At 38.9% G+C, this 21821-nt stretch overlaps 1 protein-coding gene across 7 annotated transcripts in view; it reads right to left on the bottom strand.

Moving 5' to 3' along the window:
- The window catches only part of Arhgap29 (Rho GTPase activating protein 29), a 67809-nt gene that overhangs the window by 34625 nt on the left and 11363 nt on the right, over positions 1–21821 (bottom strand). For 4 of the 7 annotated variants that reach the window (XM_076574895.1, XM_076574898.1, XM_076574894.1 and 1 more), the window contains exons 2-3: positions 12979–13215; positions 3524–3658 (exon numbers count right to left, since the gene is read on the bottom strand). In XM_076574895.1, coding sequence (XP_076431010.1) covers positions 3524–3658; positions 12979–13183 — 340 coding nt within the window. In that variant the 5' untranslated portion in view covers positions 13184–13215. Of the gene's footprint in view, positions 1–3523; positions 3659–12978; positions 13217–19017; positions 19175–21821 lie in introns of those variants that run through there. The other 3 variants (XM_006977858.3, XM_006977857.4, XM_042279822.2) reach the window with 3 other exon arrangements.

Genomic DNA, 21821 nt, shown 5'->3' with positions numbered 1-21821 from the left:
ACTAGAATGAATGGCTAAGGTCAGAAAAAGCAATACCCTCTAAGCCACCTGCATTTTGACTGTATGAATGAACTACATGTTGAAAAATTAGGTTTATAGAACAGAAAGATGAAGCTTCAAAAATGTGTGTGTAATTAAAGTTTTTCTTTTTCTGTTTGCCAATTTTTGAATACAGGGCAATATAGAGATGAAAAACACAAAAAAATTCTTTTCATTTGTATTATCAATAAAACTGACCTAAACAGTTGAAAATACTAAGTACATCATAAATTACTGACATCCGAAGACATCTTTATCTGCTTCAAAAATAGGCTGTATCTCTCTTACCATATTGCAAATATTTTGTCAACTGCACTTCCTGCTTGGAAACAGAAAGAGACACAGGAACTACAAATCACTGCCAGAATGAATGGGAGAAAGCTAAGAATTGTTCTTTTTAAAGTTATTACAAGGCAAATTCCATGTTTACAGTAAAAAAAAAAAAAAAAAAAAAAAAAAAAAAAAAAAAAAGGCCACAGGAAAGATTCTGTTTTAGAACTAGATACACTGTGTGAATTCAAACCTGTAGCAACACAGACAGGCTACACAGTCCTCAGTTACTCTGTGTACAGTCTACACAGTCCTCAGTTACTCTGTGTACAGTCTACACAGTCCTCAGTTACTCTGTGTACAGTCTACACAGTCCTCAGTTACTCTGTGTACAGTCTACACAGCCCTCAGTTACTCTGTGTACAGTCTACACAGCCCTCAGTTACTCTGTGTACAGTCTACACAGCTCTCAGTTATTCTGTGTACAGTCTACACAGCCCTCAGTTACTCTGTGTACAGTCTACACAGCCCTCAGTTACTCTGTGTACAGTCTACACAGTCCTCAGTTACTCTGTGTACAGTCTACACAGCCCTCAGTTACTCTGTGTACAGTCTACACAGCCCTCAGTTACTCTGTGTACAGTCTACACAGCCCTCAGTTACTCTGTGTACAGTCTACACAGCCCTCAGTTACTCTGTGTACAGTCTACACAGCCCTCAGTTATTCTGTGTACAGTCTACACAGCCCTCAGTTACTCTGTGTACAGTCTACACAGTCCTCAGTTACTCTGTGTACAGTCTACACAGTCCTCAGTTACTCTGTGTACAGTCTACACAGTCCTCAGTTATTCTGTGTGCAGTCTACACAGCCCTCAGTTACTCTGTGTGCAGTCTACACAGTCCTCAGTTACTCTGTGTACAGTCTACACAGTCCTCAGTTACTCTGTGTACAGTCTACACAGTCCTCAGTTACTCTGTGTACAGTCTACACAGTCCTCAGTTACTCTGTGTACAGTCTACACAGCCCTCAGTTACTCTGTGTACAGTCTACACAGCCCTCAGTTATTCTGTGTACAGTCTACATAGCCCTCAGTTTTCTGTGTTATGTTTTGTTTTTTAAAATTTGAATAGTCTGGCAATTTTTGAAAACTCATTTGACAGTTAATGCTCAGGTCACTGGGGTTTTTTAAAATGTAACTAGTGAGCTAAGACTGGATGATGATCTAGGTGATTCCTACATTCCTACACCTTTCTGATCCTATCACACAATAGTTTTTCTTGAAGTTTCTCCCCAAATGGAGAAAATAGGAATGTACATTTATAGGGCTCCCCTGCACCAAAGATGGAAATATCAGCACATTTAGACTTCTTGGTTCCTACATTCAGAGAAATGGTTTCTACCTATTCCTTGCCTTCTAAATTACTATTAATTAAACTAAATTACTATTAAATAAATTCTGATCTAACCTCGATTTTGCAGGTAACTCAGTCTTTGTGGAGGGCCTCAAAAACAAAAACAAAAAACCCTTTCAACATTCTCTGGTTTCACTGGAATCTTACAGAAACAGAGTTTGTTACCAACAAATGAATTTTAGTTTCCTCTTTCCAATTTCATCCACAGGAAAATAGTGGCAATAATTCTGAGTATAAGACAGCCATCTTGGGAAATACTATTCAAAAGACTTCTACATTAAGAGCAGCATTCTCTTCAGGTCTGTTTCTGGAATGTGGACACCAGCCACATGCTGGTGCACTCCTTCCCCAGGACATCCTGACTACGCACAATAGCCACTAACAACAATTGAACTAAGTCCCTATTTCCAAGCATGGAAATTTTACTATCTATAGACACAAATTTCCATATCTAAGTAAAGTTAAATGGCACTTGTAAACAATCTACTTGAAAACAAATTTGGTTACTAAGCACATTTTAAAAGGCACAAAACAAGCTACCCGTTTTCCACTTCAAATAGAAAAAAGGAAACCACGCAAACAGGAAAAATCTTAAGTCAGAAAAGAAGTGTGTGTGTGTGTGTGTGTGTGTGTGTGTGTGTGTGTGTGTGTGTGTGTGTGTGTGTGTGTTGGGGTGGGGGGAGATAGAGTACATTTTTATTGAAAGGTTTTACTTCCTTTCTGCCTTTTCCCTCGACACTGCCTTCTTGCCTTTTCTGTATATGAGCATATTCAGCATCCTCAGGTTCTTCACCCAGGAGTTCTCCCACAGGGCCCTCTGCAGCCTCACCCTTGCCAGCACAGTAGCTGTTTGTGCCCACACCTCATCTGTCCAACTGCTGGACCGGGAGCCTCTCCTTCTGGTGAGTCTTTCCTTCACTAGCACAGGTGGGTGGCCTGCTGTGCCCGGGGTACCTCTGACTGTCCACACACCACTTTTACAGTGCATTACTGGAAGCCGTGCTGCCGGGTCACTGGCAGTTAGTTCACTCCGATGAGCACTTCTTAAAGCCTGCACCTCTGAACCTCCATCTTTCCTGCTGCCTGGCAGCCCTTCCTCCAGTCTGTCCATCTTCTCCGACCCTGGTTTCCTGTCAGCCTTCATCTGCCCTTACAACATCTTCTTCATCTTCAAACACCTCCTGACAAATGCCTGGCATCCTACCAGCTACCATGGCCCACCTCAAGCTCACATCTGCAATTTTATCTAGTCCATTATTTCTCACAATTTCCTAATCTAGCTAATATTCCCTCCACTCAGCCTTTCTTATATATTGTAGTCCAGAATAATTTCAGCAATTTCAAGTGGCTGTCATTACAGAGGCCAATGTCCTAATTCTCAGTTCTGTTTTAGTATTATATATGTCCTCACATGTCTGATTAAAACTGTAATTTCCTTTTCACATACTAAACAGCCTTGCTGTTCTCCATCTGAAGTCACTACAAATGACCATTTTCTAACACTACTGTCTTCACTTAGCAAAGGGTCTGTAGATAGTAATAAACAACCTTAAAAGGGGGTAAACTCATTGACAAAAAGGAAGTTTCAAACATTGGTTGTTTGGTAGAAGTATGAATTTTTACCATGCCTATTAGTTTTTACTTTTAAGAAGTCTTTAGGTGTGAATTGGTAGGAATATTTATATGTCAAAATATGTAAAATTCTTTATTCAGACAAATCCTGCAACGCCATAAGGGTGGACATACAGTCAGCGTGGATCCTCTTTGCCCTCAGAGCCCACCCTTAGGACATCTTCCTTACCTTTTACTTTTGCAGTAAGCATTTCGGCAGCATTATGAAGATCTACAGAATTAAGGTTCTGATGCTTATTCATTATAGATTTTAAAACACGGAGAAGTTCATCCAGACGTATATGAATGACTTCTTTAAAACAGTCTTTAAAAGGAAAACAAAACAATTAAAAATTAATTTACATTGCAAAGTTCAAGAAATCCAAGCTAGAGAAGACATGAAGATACTTCTGGTAAAGCACTGGCTCCATACTTCAGCCACTACACATTCAGTTTCATTTTTAACTGCTGTAATTACACCATTCTTAGCACTTTCAGAAACCAGGACCAGAGATACTAGTGCAAACCTTCATCCAAGCACTTGGGAGGTGGAGGCAAAAAAGATATGTAGGAGTTCAAGGTCATCCTCAGCTACATAGCGAGTCTGAAGTCAGCTGGAGTTACATACTACCCTGTTCAAAAACTAGACATTGGTAGTGCAAGCCTTTAATCTCAGCACTTCAAAGGCAGGAAGATCTGAGTTCAAGGCCAGCCTGGTCTACGGAGTGAGTTCTGTGACAGCCAGGGCTACACAGAGAAACCCTGTCACAAATGACAAACAAAATACCAAAACCAACAAAACTAGGGCCAGTGGGATGGATCAGTGGGTAGAGGTGCTTGCTCTGAGAGCCTGGCAACCTGAACTCAACCTCTAGTACCTACATAAAGGTAGAAAGAGAGAATCAACTCCCCAAAGTTGTCCTCAGAGCTCCAAATGTGTTCTGTGGCATAGGCACCCACACAAATGCATGCATGCACACACAACAACAACAACATGAAGACAAGGAAGAAACAATAAAAAAGGATTTCAAAGGCTACCACAGTGTTACCAATTTAATATTACGTCTTCATTTTTCCTAGTCTAAACATACTCTTCAGACTTCTGGAGGCAACTAAATAGGACCATTCATTCCTACCTTATGTTTTTAATATATATAGTAACAAACTCAAAATCCCTAAAAAGTCTGATATATTAACAAATTTTTTTAAAAAGTTAAGTTCCCACATTAGAATTGGTTCTCTACATTAATTATGGTATATGTGTTAGAAGCATCATTTGATCTGTACATTCAAAAACTGGGATATAATTTACTTATAAGATTTACAGGTCTTTAGTGAAGTTTTGCTTTTCACAAAAGCTAAATTAGTAGTTAATGATGAAAATTGGGCGAACATTAAAAGAAATCTAGACTTCTACATACTCTTACAAAAGCTTCAGCAGGTCCAGTATTCTTACCAGCGTTCTTTCTGGGCCCACAACTTAACGAAGGGCCACTTCTGGTCAGAATATACAGATCTGTGAGGTTGTAACCATGTAACTTCTCATCCAAACCAAAATGCTTTTTAGAGTAAAAAGAGAAGGTGCTGTCTACAATCACACTAACATAACTTATTTTTGGATCACCATCCCAAGTGAACCTGAACGTATACTCACACTGCCTTTAAAACTGTGAAATAATGCTCAAAAGTTTGAAAACACAAACATCTTAAATATTATATTAATAGAATTTTTCCTTCTATAATCTTGCATAGCACTAATGGTCAGTAATGTTTAGTATTTATTAGCAAGTGCTTAGTATAGATTAGGCATGCTTAAAAATATTTAAGGGATGCTGGGTGTAGTGGCATACACCTTTGATCAGGAGACAGAAGCAGGCATATCTCTGAGTTCAAGGCCAGCCTGGGCTACAGAGTGAGTTCTAAAGCAGCGAGGATTACACAGAGAAGCCCTGTCTTGAAACGACCCCTGCTCCAAAAATATATTTAAAGGAAATACTGTCTCAAAATATTTAATATTGTCTCATTGAATGTTCCACAGTCTTATTAGGTAGACAATTAAAAAACAAACAAACCATTATATAGATGAGAATACTGAAGCACACTAAATTTATCAGGTTATTAAACTGTAGAGCCCAAATTTGAACCTAGAGTATATAGTTCCAGAATTCATGCTCTTACTGTTACACCACCACTATTGAAAGAGCTTTTAAACAACAAAAACTGGAAAGTCAGTTATCTCATCATTATGTAAATATTCTCAGAAATAATGAAAGATAATAACCATAAAGAAAAACTATCTTCAGGATAAAAAAACAAAAAATATTCTCCCATACCCACCAAATATTCCCCTTACTCACAGTACTATCAAGAAAGAAATGTGAGGATGAGGGACCTATCTGTTAAGAAGTGGTCCCAGAGTGGCACTTCTGGGAGCGAGCATAGACTTTAGGAGGAAGTGCCAGGGAAGGCAACTGTGAGAGCCCAGACCTTTCTCTCTCCTCTGGAGCTTGTGATGTGATGGTGTGAGCAATTTTTCTTTAGCACACACTCTCATCATCACGTGCTGCCTATCACATGCCAAAGCCTTGGGAGCCGTTTGTGCACTGTGAGTCAAACCCACGATTCTCTAAGAGTTACCTGCAGTATATTCCCTACTAGAGGGCTTTTTGGTTTACTTCTGCAGCACATCCCAGTAACTACCAGCATAAATCGTTTACCAACTTGAAACTCTTTTATTTTAACACAAGAAGCCCTTACAGATACTGAAGTTGTTCCAAATTAACATTCTGAAAGGTAGTAAATGAGTTACTTAAAATAACTTCCAGTCCCTATAATTTAATACATCTAAAAGTGCCTATAAATCAATAGAAATGAATATAAAGAAAAGGCTAATCATGAAGATTCATATTAGGACATTAGCATATCCTGATAATACTTCACCAGAAACTTCACAAATTAGCAAGCCCTCAACTATCTGTACCATGAACTGTTCAAGAAGAGTTTCACTTACACCAAACTTCCTTCCCTCTTTTAATAAGGCTACCTCAAATTCTTTTTATGAAGTAAAAGTCTCCTATCCTACTATGCAACTGGCACCTTTTCAAAAGGTCCAAGGAGCTTAAACAGTTCCTTTATGCAACACTAATTACCTCCTCTCCAAAAAAAGAAAGAAGCCCAAACAAACAAAAGAAGAGTGGCAAGATCGCCTGAAGCAAAAGTGTGAGAGGACTGCCGTATGTGGTAGAAACCTCTGGACTTAAGACTCAAAAATCCAAGCCCAGGCGCCACTTCTTTGAAATGAAACGCTGGGCTTCTTGGACTAGTATTCATCATCAGTAAAAGAGAGCTGATACCAGTGTCTCCTCTACCTACCTCACAAGGTTGCCAGGAAGATCCACCAATAAACATGAAACTTCCTTTTGTCTTAATGCATACAAATCAGATCCTTATTAGGAAACCCAAAATCCATTCAAATACAATGCCTTTGAAAACAGACATGCTTCACAGAGAATTATTTAGTAACAAATATATGTATAGCCTGGTCCCACAATATTTTGGCTAATAAAAAAGAAACAGTAGCTGGGCAGTGGTGGCACACGCCTTTAATTCTAGCACTCGGGAGGCAGAGCCAGATGAATTTCTGTGAGTTCGAGGCCAGCCTGGGCTACAAAGTGAGTTCCAGGACAGGCTCCAAAGCTACACAGAGAAACCCTGTCTCGAAAAACCAACAAATAAATAAATAAATAAATAGTTTTACTTTGCTGTCGGTTCCCAAGCCTACATGGGACTTAGCTGTGAGAATGATGCTTTTTAAAATCAGACCTGAGGCAGTGGAAAGATGGCTCAGCACTTAAAGTAAACAGTAAAGCTTGAATTCCCTTCTACTGTAAAAACATCAACATTAGTAAATAACTCAGAAATCAAATAATCGGAATATATTGCACTAAAATACTTTTGAACCTGTCAACTTACATTTACTATCATATAGAACAACTTTGAATGTAGTCACATTATAAATGTAATGCCTGCCCTTCGATTTAGGCTACAAAGGAATTACAGATGCAAACATAAGGAAGTTTAACTGCTCTTAAGACCAGTTTCCTAGAACAGCCATGATGTGTGTTTACCCCTTTAACGTGACAAACCGAACTTTAATTTGTTGTCTCACCCATTTCTGCCGTTTATTTCCTAGTACATTAAAGTAATTAGTGAAAACAGACCAGCCAGCTCTACTTTTTGGTTCTCAGGCACTGACACAATACCACAGTGTTTATATTGCAAACACTTCATGGAAATGCTTGAGTAAATACATGAAAAAAATCATGGTGTTTTCCTTGATTAAAAAAAGAAAAACTGACCAATTCTTTAAAAAAAAAAAAAAAAAGGTTTTGTTAATTCAGCTTGACCTCTGTAGGGAACAAAGCAAAAACAACAAAGGAAAAAAGCAGTCAGAACTTATCAGGAGCAAACTTCAACTTTGTGCTGTAATGACTACTGATACAGGACAACTGAACCCTGAGGAACAGCAGCTTTCTTCTACCTCTTAACAAGTAGTAATGGAGTCATGTAGACAGATAACCAGCAGGAAGCATGGTGAGGACTGTGGCAGGGATCCAACTACAGTCTGCAGCTCTTTTACTGAGATAGCATCTTGCTATACATGTTACCTTGAATTTGCCATCCTCCTGCCTCAGCCTCCCAAGTCCTGGGGTTACAGGCACGTACCACACATCCAAGCTCTGAATCTTTATGATAAACTGCCATGTGGTTAAAGAGATTATAGACTAATAATAGCTATTCTGCAATACATGATTTAGCAGGCTTTAACTTCCATTAAATATATAAGTTGTTACTATAAATGCTGTTAAAGTCAATAAATTCCTTCTAGGCAAGTGTAGAAGACCAAAACAGCAAAAGAGCTGATACCAGTATACTAAATGAGCTACTTACATTCCACTCCTCATTTCTTAGAGATTTACTGTATGTTTTAGTCACTAAGCCACAGCCAATTAACATTCGCTTTAACTTCTCTTAGTGATACGGATTTGAAACCACGTCTAAAGATAGTTACTTCTAGGAGACAGATACAGAGCAGCAAGGGTAGCAACTTAATGTTTCCAGTATCTTACAAATTTGGCCGACTGTGAGGTTGTCATTAGCTACTGATGGTAAAAATTTACAGTCTGAGAAAGATCTTACACATCCTCCTTATATATCACATGGGGAAAAAAAGTCTGGGTTAACCTACAAGTTAGGATATCAACTGACACTGTGAGTTCATGCAGAATGTATCACAACAGACTGTGCTATTTAACTTATTAACGCTTTATTTAACACCTGCTAGTCAATAAAATTTGCTTTAGAAACTTAATGTTACCTCTTCTGACTATGGCCCTGTCAAATCTAGAACCTAGGATTTGTTATAAGTCACACTTTAAGAGTTGTGTTTTTACAAAATAAAATTTGGTTTTAAGTTTGTTTTGGTTTGGTTTTTTGAGACAGAATTTCTCTGCCCTGGAACTCACTGTGTAGACCAGGATGGCCTCAAACTCATAGAGATCTGTCTGCTTCTGCCTCCCAAGTGCCACCACTGCCTGGCTAACTTAAATTTTTAATTAACTTTATACTTTTATTTATGTGAGTGTTTTGCCTGTATGTACATCTGTGCACCACTAGTGTGCTTGATACTTTTAGAAGTCTGCACTGGATCCTCTGGAATCAGAGTTAGAGATGGTTGAGAGCTACCATGTGGGTGCTGGGAACTGAACCCAGGTCCTCTGAAAGAGTAGCCAGTGCTCTTAACCACTGGGCCATCTCTCTAGCTTCCAAGTTTTTGTTGTTGTTTGTTGTTTTGACAATTTAACTAGTTTATCTGACTCTCATAATAAATGTTTTGTTGTTGGTTTTTTGGTTTTCTTTTGTTTTTCTGAGACAGGGTTTCTCTATGAAGCCCTGACTGTCCTCAAACTCAGAGATCTGCCTGCCTCTTCATCTCTAGTGCTAAAATTAAAGGTATGCACCACCATGCCTGACTTCATAATAAACATGTGTCTTCAATCCCGGTCTATTTAAAAAATAAAAAAGGAAAGGTGTGGAGAGGCTAGGGAGAAAGGGGAGTGTGTATACTTGTAATCTCCAGTGCTAAGAGGCTCAGGCAGGAGGCACTAGTTCAAGTGACCACTTAGTCAACCTGAGTGTCACACTAAGTCCCTGTCTCAGACCACACAGCACAGCACTACCGAGAACAAAGCACCATAATCACCATGGTAAACGCTCATTAAAATCCACTAAAAATCAGATTATATAAACAAAAGCAAAGTTATAAGAACAATCACAACTTGTTTTTCCCACAGAGATATTTTATATCATTCTGCACTTTCAAACATTGTATTTTGCAGTATTCCTTCTATGTAATTAAAAAGTCTCAAAATTTTAAAATTCCTAGATTTTGTAAGCATACTTTAAAATTACAGCCTAAAAAGCTGAAGAGATGGCTTGGCAGTTAGGAGTGTTTGCTGCTCTCTGCAGAGGACTTGGGCTTGGTCCCCAGCACCCACATCAGGTAGCTCATAACATCTATGACTCCAGGCTCCAGGAGCATCCTACCTATTCTGGCCTATGTGAGCACTTACTACATGTGGTATACACATAGGCAAAACAACTTATAAACACAAAATAAATCTTTTCTAAAAAGTACTGCATAAACTAGGAGAACATCTGTGAATCTGTTTTTTTGGAAAGCAGAATAGATTACTCCTACAGACCTGGGTGGGGGTTGAGGGGGCATAAATCTGAAATAGGACTTATATACATATATGGTAATCTACAATTAAACATATAAATCTACATAATTAAATGCAAAGTACATGTACATAAGTGAGTACCTTCAGCCTTTTAATATAAGATGCACAATTTATCCCTATAATTATTCATAATGTACCTTAATGACACTAGATAGAAATCTCAAACTTAAAATTCCACACCTGCTACTTGCGTAGGACTACAGGGGAGCCTCACCTTGGAGATAAGCAGTGGAAGGAAAATCAAACTCTATCATTTAACTCAGGCAGAGTACAGGTTCGGTCCTCAGGTCTTTCACTTTAAGGAGTTATTTGTAAATTTAGGGTCAGCTAGAGCATGTGCAGGAGATGAGAGACAGGGAGGCAGAGGAGGGGGAGGAGAGGAGGAGGGAGGGAGGGAGAGAACACTGGAGTGAAACTGCATATCTCCTATCTGTGAGGAACACGGAGGTCTTTGATAACAACTTATTTCTTCCAATTAGTTCTTCAACTAAATGGAGCATCATAGTTCTACTCAGGAGATCAATGAACATTTGTTATAAAACTCACAATAAAAATCTGAGTCTTGGGGAAAGAGGGGATAACTCTGTTAAATGCATCACAAAACTTGAAGATAAATAAATATGGAGCCATGTTCAGCTTCAGTCTTTCTCCATCGCTCTACAGGCATTCATACACATCCGTTCCTGTGTGGGTGCTGTGTGTGGAGGCCTCCAGTTGACCGACCCCAGGTAGCTTCTGTGAGCTCTCTCCACTTTGAGGGTATCTTACCAGTCATGGTAGTCCAGCCAGCCAGTTTGTCCCTAGCGTCCTGTCTTTCCACCAGTGCTGGAACTACTGGTGGCTACTGATCTGCTTGGCTTCTACATAGGTTCTGAGCATCCAGACTCTTACTGTATTTGTGAGGCAAGTACTTTATCCTATGAACCACCTTACTAGATGCTGCTTTTTCATTAAAAAACAAAAATCACTCATTTAAAACCTTTTGTGGTAGTACTGACCATCTATTAAGTACTTTCTTACTAAAAGAATAATGTTCATACCAATATTTAAATTAAATTTCACTGAATAAATCTACTTCCTCATGTACCTTTTTTGGGTTTTGTTTTGAGACAGGGTTTCTCTGTGTAGCCCTGGCTGTTCTGGAACTCACTCTGTAGACCAGGCTGACCTCGAACTCAGAGATCTGCCGACCTTTGCCTCCTGAGTGCTGGGGTCAAAGGTGTGTGTCACCACCACCTGGCTTACATGAACCGTTTTATCTCAAAGAGTAGTTCCTTCTGTATCTTATAACCACCTTTTTCTTCTTACTAAGGACTGGTGAGACTTTTCTTAGTCTCTAGATTGTCTACTCACATACTGAAACTCAAATTTTTAGATAAAAAGTGATACAGCTTGTTTTAAAAATACTATTTTAAATCTGTGATACAATGGAAAACTATATAAGATATAGATTTGAAAGAATATAAATTTCCTAGGAAAAATAAACACCAATAGAAATTCTAATACAATTCATTTATATTAACAAAAACTTAGTTAACTGGAAACATTAAATTATACCCTACCATAAGCTGAGGTAAATAATATATTACCTAAGATATCATTTTAGATAACCTACCAGTAATAGACTATGCATTAAAATCAACCAGTAATAGACTACACATCAAAAAGATACAAATGACAACTTAAAAAGTAACCTAGTTAAAAATAAGGCTTTATTATGAAGCCATACTTCTTCGAGTAAGTGGAAAGTGTCATTTTGTTGAGATGTGTTGTGGGATAGTAATGTGGTTAGGGTATCTTTCCAGCTTTACCGCCAGCAATTCAGTCATCCACAGTCAGATTTGAAGATCAAGCTATCAGAATAAACAGGATTGTGAGCAATTTCTTTAATAATTTTTACACAATCTCAAAGAATACTACATGATGGCAAATGTTAAGTACTAAAATTTTGAACCTTTCATTTCAGTCCAATTCTTTTGGAAACTTTAAGTTGAAAATGACAGTTAAGTCAGAAAGAAAACAAACATAAGATGTGGTTTTAGAAAACAAGTGCTTTAGTTATATGCTCCAACATAATTATTGAAATCTGATGTCTATGCAGGCCCAAGAGGGTCATCTATATTTTCACTCTCTCTGTCTGGAGATGCCACTGTGAACTGCTATTTATCACTAAAGAAGAGGATGGTCTGGACCATTAACTGCCACTGACACCAAATGTGTATATTAAAGTAGCACTAACAGTTGAAAGTCTTAGTTTCTCCAATCAAGCCAGTGATACACAGTTCTTTGCTTCAGGAGAATGAAGCCTCATGTTTCGTTATCCATTCTAATTAGGTAAGAAAATAAATTCTGTGCTTTATTTCTAGAAGATTACAGATATCAAAATATAATTAAGTTTATTATTAAGAAAAAAATTCCTTAAAGTCAGCTTGGATTAAATTTTGGCAAAAATATGAAGAACAAATTTAGACAAAAGTATCAGCAATGTAAACTACAAATGTAGTCTGCTATCACAGATCAGTAAATGTTAGCAGAAGTGTTAAAACTGGAATGTTCTCAGGTCAGCTAATGTAAAACATATTCAACTGCTTGAAATTCAAAACTAGTTTTTCTTTTGTGCTCTTGTTCCCTCACACTTACCAAGGCTTTTATTATGTATTGTACTGTTATCTGATTACAAAAAGGTTTACATTGGAAGCATTTAACATGGTGGGGAGAGTCATAAAATTAGTAATGAAGAATGCCCTGTTCTCGCAATTTTATACATATTTATCCATGACTAGGCTGGCACTCAAGTTTTACAAAGTAGCCCATAAGAATACTGAGAAAACAGTGGACAAACCTGAAAGAATAGCTTCTTTCAAATATAGTAACATATGGGAGAACTTCCTGATATCATTCACCAGCTCCTTGATGTATTCCGGATCAAAAATGGAGTTGGAACTTACGGACTTGAGCCCCATTTCAGAAGTTGTAACAGCAGCAGAGAGTTGGCCTGGTGCCCACACACGTTTTTTCTTTGCCTTTTTCTGTTTGTGAGCAATCATCCTCTCATTTAACAGTCAGAAAAACTGAAATCCTTCAGGGGACAAAAAACAAAAGAGAGGGGAAAACACTGTGTCAGCCAAGAAACATCACACCAGGTTTCACAAACAGCCCCAACCCAGCTCAGCAGCATTCTAGTTTTAGAAAACACTCAACTACTAATGACAGCATCTTCCACTAAATGTCTACAATCTGACAACTCTCTATGATCAGCAAACCCTCGGATGTGCAAGCTACCTTTCTCTTCACTTCACAATGCAAGGAACCTGAGGTCTAGAGGCTAAAATGCATATATCCTCTCAACTGATAACTGAAATTAAAACCTGGATAAGCTCTAATGTAAAAATTTGTGCTCATAATTACTTGGCTTTAATTCTTTTTAAAGTAATTTATTTATTCTTATTTTACATGCATTAGTGTTTTGCCTGCATGTGTGTGTCTGTGTGAGGGTACCAGACCCCCTGGAGCTGCAGTTACAGACAGTTGTAGGCTGTCATGTGGGTGCTGAGAATTGAACCCGGGGCCTCTGGAAGAGCAGATGTGTTCTTAACTGCTGAACCATCTCTCTGGCCTCTGGCTTTAATTCTTAAGATACAGATTTTTTTTCTTTTTTTAATTGTAAAAATACTTTCAAAGCGTCACTTAGTAGAAGGTCATATTTTCCCTTTAGAGAATTGTCTTCAAAACTAAAGATGAAATATATTTTGAGAGCAATGTTTCCCAAATCGTCATCTCCCGCTTACTACATGACCTCAGGAGCTGTTAAATCATTTCTTCACTGTACTCTGCTCATTTATGGAGAACATACTGACCACACCTGCTCCAGAGATTACTGTCAGAGTCAGATGGGAGAATGATACAGACGTGTCCAGTCAGCACATTGGCTCCATTAGCGTCAATTTCCAAGAATGCATGTACATGCACATGTATCCAGCTTATCAAAACTTGTCAAGATTATTTGTTGAAAGAAGCTCAAAGAATGTCCAGTAATCTCACATACCATGACTGGACAAATAAACTTGTGATTATGAGAGCTTGCTTTTATTTATTTATTTATTTGTTTGTTTGTTTTTAATTTTAGGATGATATAGTAAAAAGGGCAATATTTGGTATAAGAAAAAACTTATACCAAATATGTAATTCCAGATGTGTAATCTATACAATTAACTTACAGGCTCATATGAAGATTAAAAGAGATCACAAAATAAAAAGGGTTTTCTGTTAAGACATCTAATCCCAATCTACTGGAGCTCAAAGTTTTTGTCTTTTATCTTTATTTAATTGTTCCAGAATTGAAAGTCCGAATTTTGGTTATAGCTCTTGAAATCATAAAGGAAACAAAAGAAGAGGGCCAGGTGAGAGGAGGCCTGGTGTGGCGTGCACACCTTTAATACCAGACTCCTGAGGCAGAGCAGCAAGACCTCTGCAAGTTCAAGGCTAGCCTTTTAGGACAGCCAGGACTATGTAGAGACCTGGTCTCATTTAAAAAAAAAAAAAAAAAGGAAATAAATGAGCTCAAACATCATTAGGAAGTTTTCCAAATATGCTATGAGTATTTGGATACTTTCAGAATGATAGAACTGAGACCTCCATGTAATCAACAGAAGAAAGTTTCATGTCATAATATCTGTTATATGTAAGATACATTGTTTATTCATACTACATCTGACATAATAGATTTTTGGTTTCCAATTACAATTCTCTAATTTATCCACTCTTTTATTGCTACTACACTGATGAACTATCATTATTTCTTATTAAGCTACTAGACTTATTTCCTAAGGATTTGTCTACTTCCATTTTGTGCCATGAACCTCTAAAATGTATGTCTCTTAGTATTCCTTCTTTGCTCAATACTTTTCAAAAGGGCAAAGGTAAATGCTATGGTCTATGAGGTTCCAAATGATAGCTGGCTCCCACCTGCCTCTGCAAAACCATCTGGACTCTCATTTTGTCACACACACCCTTTTCATTTTCAGACCATTTTTGTTTACTATAACCCACAGCATGAAGTAATTATGCTCCATGACTAGTATACACATTGAGTATGTTATTTTTGTGTATAGTGCATGTACAAATGCATCTGTTTCACAAACACAATTCTAAACGCCCATGTGATATATCTGTGTATTTTCTTATTCTATCCTATTTCATGTTTTACTTATTTTTATTATTATTTACTTTTGGTTATGTGTATGTGTGTATATATGAGTCCAGACACCCACAGAGGCCAGAGAAGCTGGCCTGGATCCCCATGGAACAGGAATTATAGGCAGTTGCAAGCTGCCTGACATGGCTACTGGAGACCAAACTTAGTTCTTCTACAAGAACAGCGTGTTCTCATAGGCCCTGAGCTATCTCTACTTCAGCCCCGGCTTCATCTTTTTAGCTGAGGATCCTGTCTACCACATGATGTTTCATCTGCCTGGACATTCCTTTCTCCTTGGTTTACTTTCTCTGTCAGCTCAAAAATCACTGTCAGAAAGCTCACCACCACCACCACCACACCAGAGCAGAATCCAAGTAGTCCTGCAGTATCTGAAATCTTCACTTTGTATTTGATATAGTTCAAATAGATGCCTTATCCCATGATTCCTTGCCAAGACTACAATCAAGACCATAACCATTTGCTAACTGAGAATTCTTTGCTTCCACCACAGTAAGCATATTAGGGATGGCCTACTTCAAACTATCTGCAAAATGAACGAATTAGCAAGAATAGTAATGAATCGGTTTATAAGTTTACTGTAACGATTTTATAGAAAACACAAAATTAACTAGATTTTAATATTTAAGGGAAAATCGCTTAAAATTCTATCCCTAAAATATTCTCAAAAAGAAGCATATGAAATTATATTAAGGTACAAAATTACATAAAACAAAAATCAAAGTTGTATTTCTTTTATTTAGTTTTGTTTTTCTCAGACAGGGTTTCTCTGTGTACTTGGAACTCTGTAGTAGATCAAGCTGACCTCGAACTTACAGAGATCTGCCTGCCTCTGCCTCCCGAGGAGTGCTGGGATTAAAGGTCTGCACCACCTTGCAGGCCTGAAACTTTTATTTCTGCTACTACTTCTGATTTTGTAACTAGGGTGCCTCATTACCTTTTAACAGTTTTAAGATTCATTTACTCAATGTCTTTGTCAATTTCAAATTATTTAAGCATATTTTTTTTATACTTAAACTTGCTTTAAATCTCAAATTATTCACCAAACACCTTTTTGGGGAGCAGGACGTTGTGTAATTTCCAAAATGAACCCAGGACAATTTTTGGTCATTAACATTAAATTATCCCTTTCAACTAACAAAAATGAATAAAACTCATCTACCTTGTTTGGGCAGATCTTTTATGTATCACTGAGAAGGCTACTAATTAGTCTACCAAACTTTATCACCTTTGCAGTTTACATAATAAAGCCTTTCTGTTTATTTATGGCACCTTTAAATTTAGTAAACTGGACAATTAGTCAGTCACTGATAAGTCACTGATAAAGACTTCAAGAATTAAAAGACCCCAACAAGTTTAAAAACAGAACAATTTGTGTCAAATTAGCAACTCAAAGTTGTAAACCCTCTTTGAAAAAGGCTTCTAACTTTTAGATAAGACTTAGAAAGTCTGTTAACACACAAATGAACACAAATAGAGAAAAAGGGCTGAAATATGCATTATACTAAATGTACTAATTTTTAGAAAGTTTTTACAACTTTTCTTACATTTAAAACTTTAAAAGGGGCAACATTAACAACTGAAAAGATGTTTAAAATTAAAATCACACTTTCATAATTGAACTATGACACTGAGAAAGTCTGGACAATATGCACTTTGCAAGATCCTATACACTACTTTCCCATGCACCAAAATGAATATTCTCTAGTTAGTGGTAATATAAAGTATAGTTAATAACAGATTGCAACTGGTAATTTAATTAAATTAGATAGTAATGCATGGAAAGTACTTAGCACAGTGCCTGGCATGAAGACTCAGTAATTGGGAGCTATTATTACTAGAGTACTTGATTGTGGGAAATTGTTCTTAAGCATATTTAAGTAATAAACAAGCTGTGGCTTCATAAGTCTATATATTGTAAACAAGAAACATAGGACTGGAAACAATTCCAAAAGCTTAACTGATTTCATGGAAACCTAGTAAATGCTTCCAAGTGAAGTTTGAACTGTGCAAACAGACTGTTGAACGAAATACTTGTGAAACTAATTCTCATCTCTTCCAACTTCAAGTCATAAACATTAAAAATTGTATTATCTATGTCTTAAAGAATTTTATAGCAAGTAGAAAATGAATATACAAGAACTACTTTGTACACTCTAAACTCTAAATCGTTTGTGCATGACAAATATGGATTCAGAGCTCAGTGGAAAAGCGTTGCCTGGCAAGAGGCCCTGCGTCCAACCAACCACTAGGAAAAAAAAATGTGCACGCAAATTTCCTAAACTCCCAAATGGTGACTTTTACAAGACTTCAGCAGTCCATGTCAATCAAAATCCCCCCACACTCCATAATGTGTATGATAGAAGCAGAGAGCTAACGGGAATGTAAAACGGCCCAAAATATCTATACTTCAGTTCTTACTACTTAAACTTTTAAAGTTGCATAAATTTCAGAAATCTGCTATTTCAGCATAAATCCTGAGTTTGTGAGAATCTATTCAAAGACACTGAAAAAAAAATCCACAGGAGTCAAGTCTAAAAGTTCTTTAATTATACTTTTTAAAAGCACTCTACAAAACGGAATGGGAACATGTCAGAAACAGCTTTTTCCTTAACAAACAATTTCTAAAGTAAGATATACAACACACATACACTTCATTCCTGTGCAGTTTGAACCGGCAAGATAATTTTAAAAAAGTAAAGATTTTAAAAAGGGTTTTTTTTTTTGGGGGGGGGGGCCGGGAAGGGGGGAAAAAAGCTGCCCTGCCTCCCACGCCTCCAGAATGTTTAGCATTCCTGGCAGGGAAGGCTCACTTCTGACCAGCCAAAACTATCCAACGCCAAAGAGCACGTTCCCCATCCCTGACTTAAACACAGAAAAAAGAATACAGAAACGAAAAGGGGCAGTCAACATTGATAGCGACAGATAAAAGGACTCAACAGACAGGCTACACAGTCGGAGTCGAAAGCCTTAACAGGTGACGTCCTGCTCTCTAAAACGGTGTTTGGTGAATTCTCTCTCAAGGGTAAAAAACTGATAAGCAGAGACTGTCATCAGCCACTAGAATTCTGCCTTCAAAGTCCTCAATCCTGAGCACGTCCCTCCTAAAACGTTTTAAAATTAAAACCATCTAACCTCCAAACATTTCCAAATCAGAATTAGAACACACCATGAGACTGAGGAGCGCTCAAAAAGAAAAGCCCCTCTAAACACAAAACAGATGAGAACAATACGCAGGACGGAACTCCTAAAATACCTTGGAACTGAGCACCCAACTGGAGTGAGAAATGCAGGCGGGTTGGCGGGAGCAGACTGTGGCTCAAAGAGCATGGATTCTGGGGCAGGGGGCCTAGGTTTAAGCCTTGATACTGTCAATTACTACTTTGTTTGGACAGCTTTTAACCTCACCTTCCCTGTGTGAGAAATGAGTTGAAGGGTCATGGACCTGTCCTGAGAACTAAAGGAGTTACAAGGTGTGAAGTTTCAGTACAGAGTAGGTAAATACGCGCTAACTGCGCGCTTTACTGGGATCACCGCCGTCGGCTCACCCTGCAGGTCGGCGCTCACAGTCCGGTCCGAAGCTCATCTTCAGACCCAGACTCGACAGCAACTCACGGCAACCCCAACCCAGCAGCCTCTCCGAGAACGAGCACCACAGCCCTTACTCACCCCGGGGCTCCATCCTGTGTCCCCCGCGCCGTCTCCAGATGAACTCTCCCGGCCTTGCGGCGGCAGCCGCCTAGAGCTGAAACTCGCTGCCTCCATCCCCCATGCCGGGCTAAGCCAGCACTGCAGCGAGGCGGCCGCAGCTGCGGCGCTCCGCCCTGGCCCCACCCTCGTCCCGCCTCAGCCCACCCCCTGGAGGCCAGCTCATTGGCTCACACTCGCGGGGGCGGGGCCAGGGCACACAGCAGGTAGAAGAGTCCAGGGTGTGAGAGTCTGTCAACAGTGTTTGGCCTGACTGGGTCTTCGCAGAGGAGCTGGTGCTTAGGAAAAGTCACCCGAGAGTGGATCTGGCTGATGGGAGTTCTTGGATGACGGATCTGTATTTCCTGACCGCTTTCATCCTCCACTGCCAAACCCGGAGTGATAACAGCTGGAGAGGAAGGCTCCACACAGGTAACACGTACCACAGCCTAGCCCAACACCCTTCCAAAAGAGTGAACGACACTGCTGGGTGGTGGTGGCTCATGCCTTTAATCCCAGCATTTGGGAGGCAGAGTTCGAGACCAGCCTGGTTTACAGAGCGAGTTCCAGGACAACCAGGGCTGTTACACAGAGAAATCCTGTGTTACACAGAGAAGCCTGTCTCAAAAAAAAAAAAAAAAAAAAAAAAAAAAAAAAAAAACCAAGACAAACAAAAAACATCAGCAGGGTCCCCAGAATATAAGGGCCTTTGAGGAAACCATGGGGAGGGTGTCTGTGAGAACAGTGAGAGAGAGAAATCATCACATGCGGGAGAAAAAGGATCCAGAGGAGTGTGAGGAGAGTTGGAAAGACACAGTGGGTGTAGACGTAAGACAACAAAAACCAAGGGAGAAAGAAGCAAAGAAGCAAGAAAAGGTGGGACCCAAGGAGACCAGAAAATAAGAGGTGAATGCCACAGGGCCAGCAAGTGAGGCCCCGAGACAGGAGAAAATTCTGAAGAAAAGACACTTACTGTTTTCCAATTATTACAAGAAAAACAGCTTCTTCGGTATAACTCAAAAAGAAAAAATAGAATTGCTTGGCTACTTTAGCCCCACACTGGATTTCTAAGATTCACACAACTGAATCTTTTATCCTCAAACACAATACCAAGTTTATGCCACAAGTATTAAGGAAACCTCAAAACCAAGCTACCTTTTAATAGCATTGGGGAAAAAATGTACTAAAGACTTTAGAAACTGAGAGGAAAGGCGTCCTCAGGAATAAAAGGCGCTAGAAAGGAACAACTACAGTTCAAAGCACACACTGTGGAGGAATGTGGAGCAGGACATCCTTTAACTACCCAAACACCCCTTAAGTCTGTCTTAAACCCTATCAATTCTTTGTACTTCTCTGCCATTCCAGTTAGTAAGGAGGACTGAGTTGAGCTTGGTGGCACACTCCTGTAATGCTAGCATCAGGAGACAGAGGCAGCTGGGGCTAGAGTCCAAGCCAGGCTCTGCTACATAAGAACCTATCTCACTGACCTCCCACCACCACTGACCCTCCCCACCCCAAAGGACAAGAAAGATTGTGTTCTCATTCAAATGGGCCTGATTGTGTCATTGAACGATAAGATGAATGAGTCTCTGGCAGAGAGAAGGGCACGGGCAGTCAGAAGACATGAGAAGTGTAAGGCGTGAGAAAGACGACGGGAGAGAATGGTGAGGAAAGGATGAGACAGGGAATGAAAAAATAAGATGGAACCGGAGATAAGGAAGCTAGGACAGAAAGATGACTTACTGCCAGACTCCAACAGCTAGAAAAAGAGGAAGAATACCCAGATGCAAAGTTGTGAGGGAAGTGAAGCCAATGCAGACTTCGAGTGGTTACTCAGCCAAGACAAGTGGAGAAAAGAGGCGCTTCTTGGACACTTAGTGCCCCAGCTTTTTGTTTTTCAGATTTAATTGTTTAAAATGTACTCATAAATCCTCAAATTTAACTATATCAAAATTGAAAGCAATAATAATATTTAAGACATGTAAAAATATTCCCTTAGGGCTGGAGAGATGGCTCAGTGGTTAAGAGTACTGGCTGCTCTTCCAGAGGTCCTGAGTTCAATTCCCAGCAACCACATGTTGGCTCACCACCACCCATAATGAAATATGGTGCCGTCTTCTGGCCCGCAGGGATACATGCAAGCAGAACACTATATACATAATAAATAAATAAATCTTTAAAAAAAATATTCCCTTAAACACCACTGGAGAAAAACAATGCACCATGAACAACTCACTGGCCACTCAAAACTGAAGGATACCAACAGGAGAAGAAAAGATTCTGGAGGCCAAGGGCATCAAGAGAAGAAAGTATGTGCCCAATATGGTGGCGCACACCTTTAATCTCAGCACTCAGGAAGCAGAGGCAGGTGGATCTCTATGAGTTCGAGTTCAGCCTGGTCTACAAAATGAGTTTCAGGAAAATCAGAGTACACAGAGAAACCCTGTTTTAAAAAAAAAAAAAAATCACAAAAAGAGAAGCATATGACTCTATCTGCCCTGAGTGGTTGTTTACCTTTCCTACAATAGATCTGACTCTAACTATCCCTATCCTTATCCAAAAAGCCAATTACTGTCCACAGAACCTGACACAGAACAAATCAATGAATATGAGATGGCTACATTATAGGTAGGGTTGTTTATGGGGAAATTCTGAGAGCTTATAATCTTAATCCTTCAATCAGCTAAAAAATATTCTTCATCCAAAGGATATTTGCAAATATTCACAACTATAAGTTCATTTTAAATTAAAAGGGCTATCTTATCTTTCCTGACCTACATTTTAAA

Source organism: Peromyscus maniculatus, chromosome 6 (assembly GCF_049852395.1).
Source record: "Peromyscus maniculatus bairdii isolate BWxNUB_F1_BW_parent chromosome 6, HU_Pman_BW_mat_3.1, whole genome shotgun sequence".
Lineage (NCBI taxonomy): Eukaryota > Metazoa > Chordata > Mammalia > Rodentia > Cricetidae > Peromyscus > Peromyscus maniculatus.
This window is presented reverse-complemented; position numbering and strand designations above follow the sequence as displayed.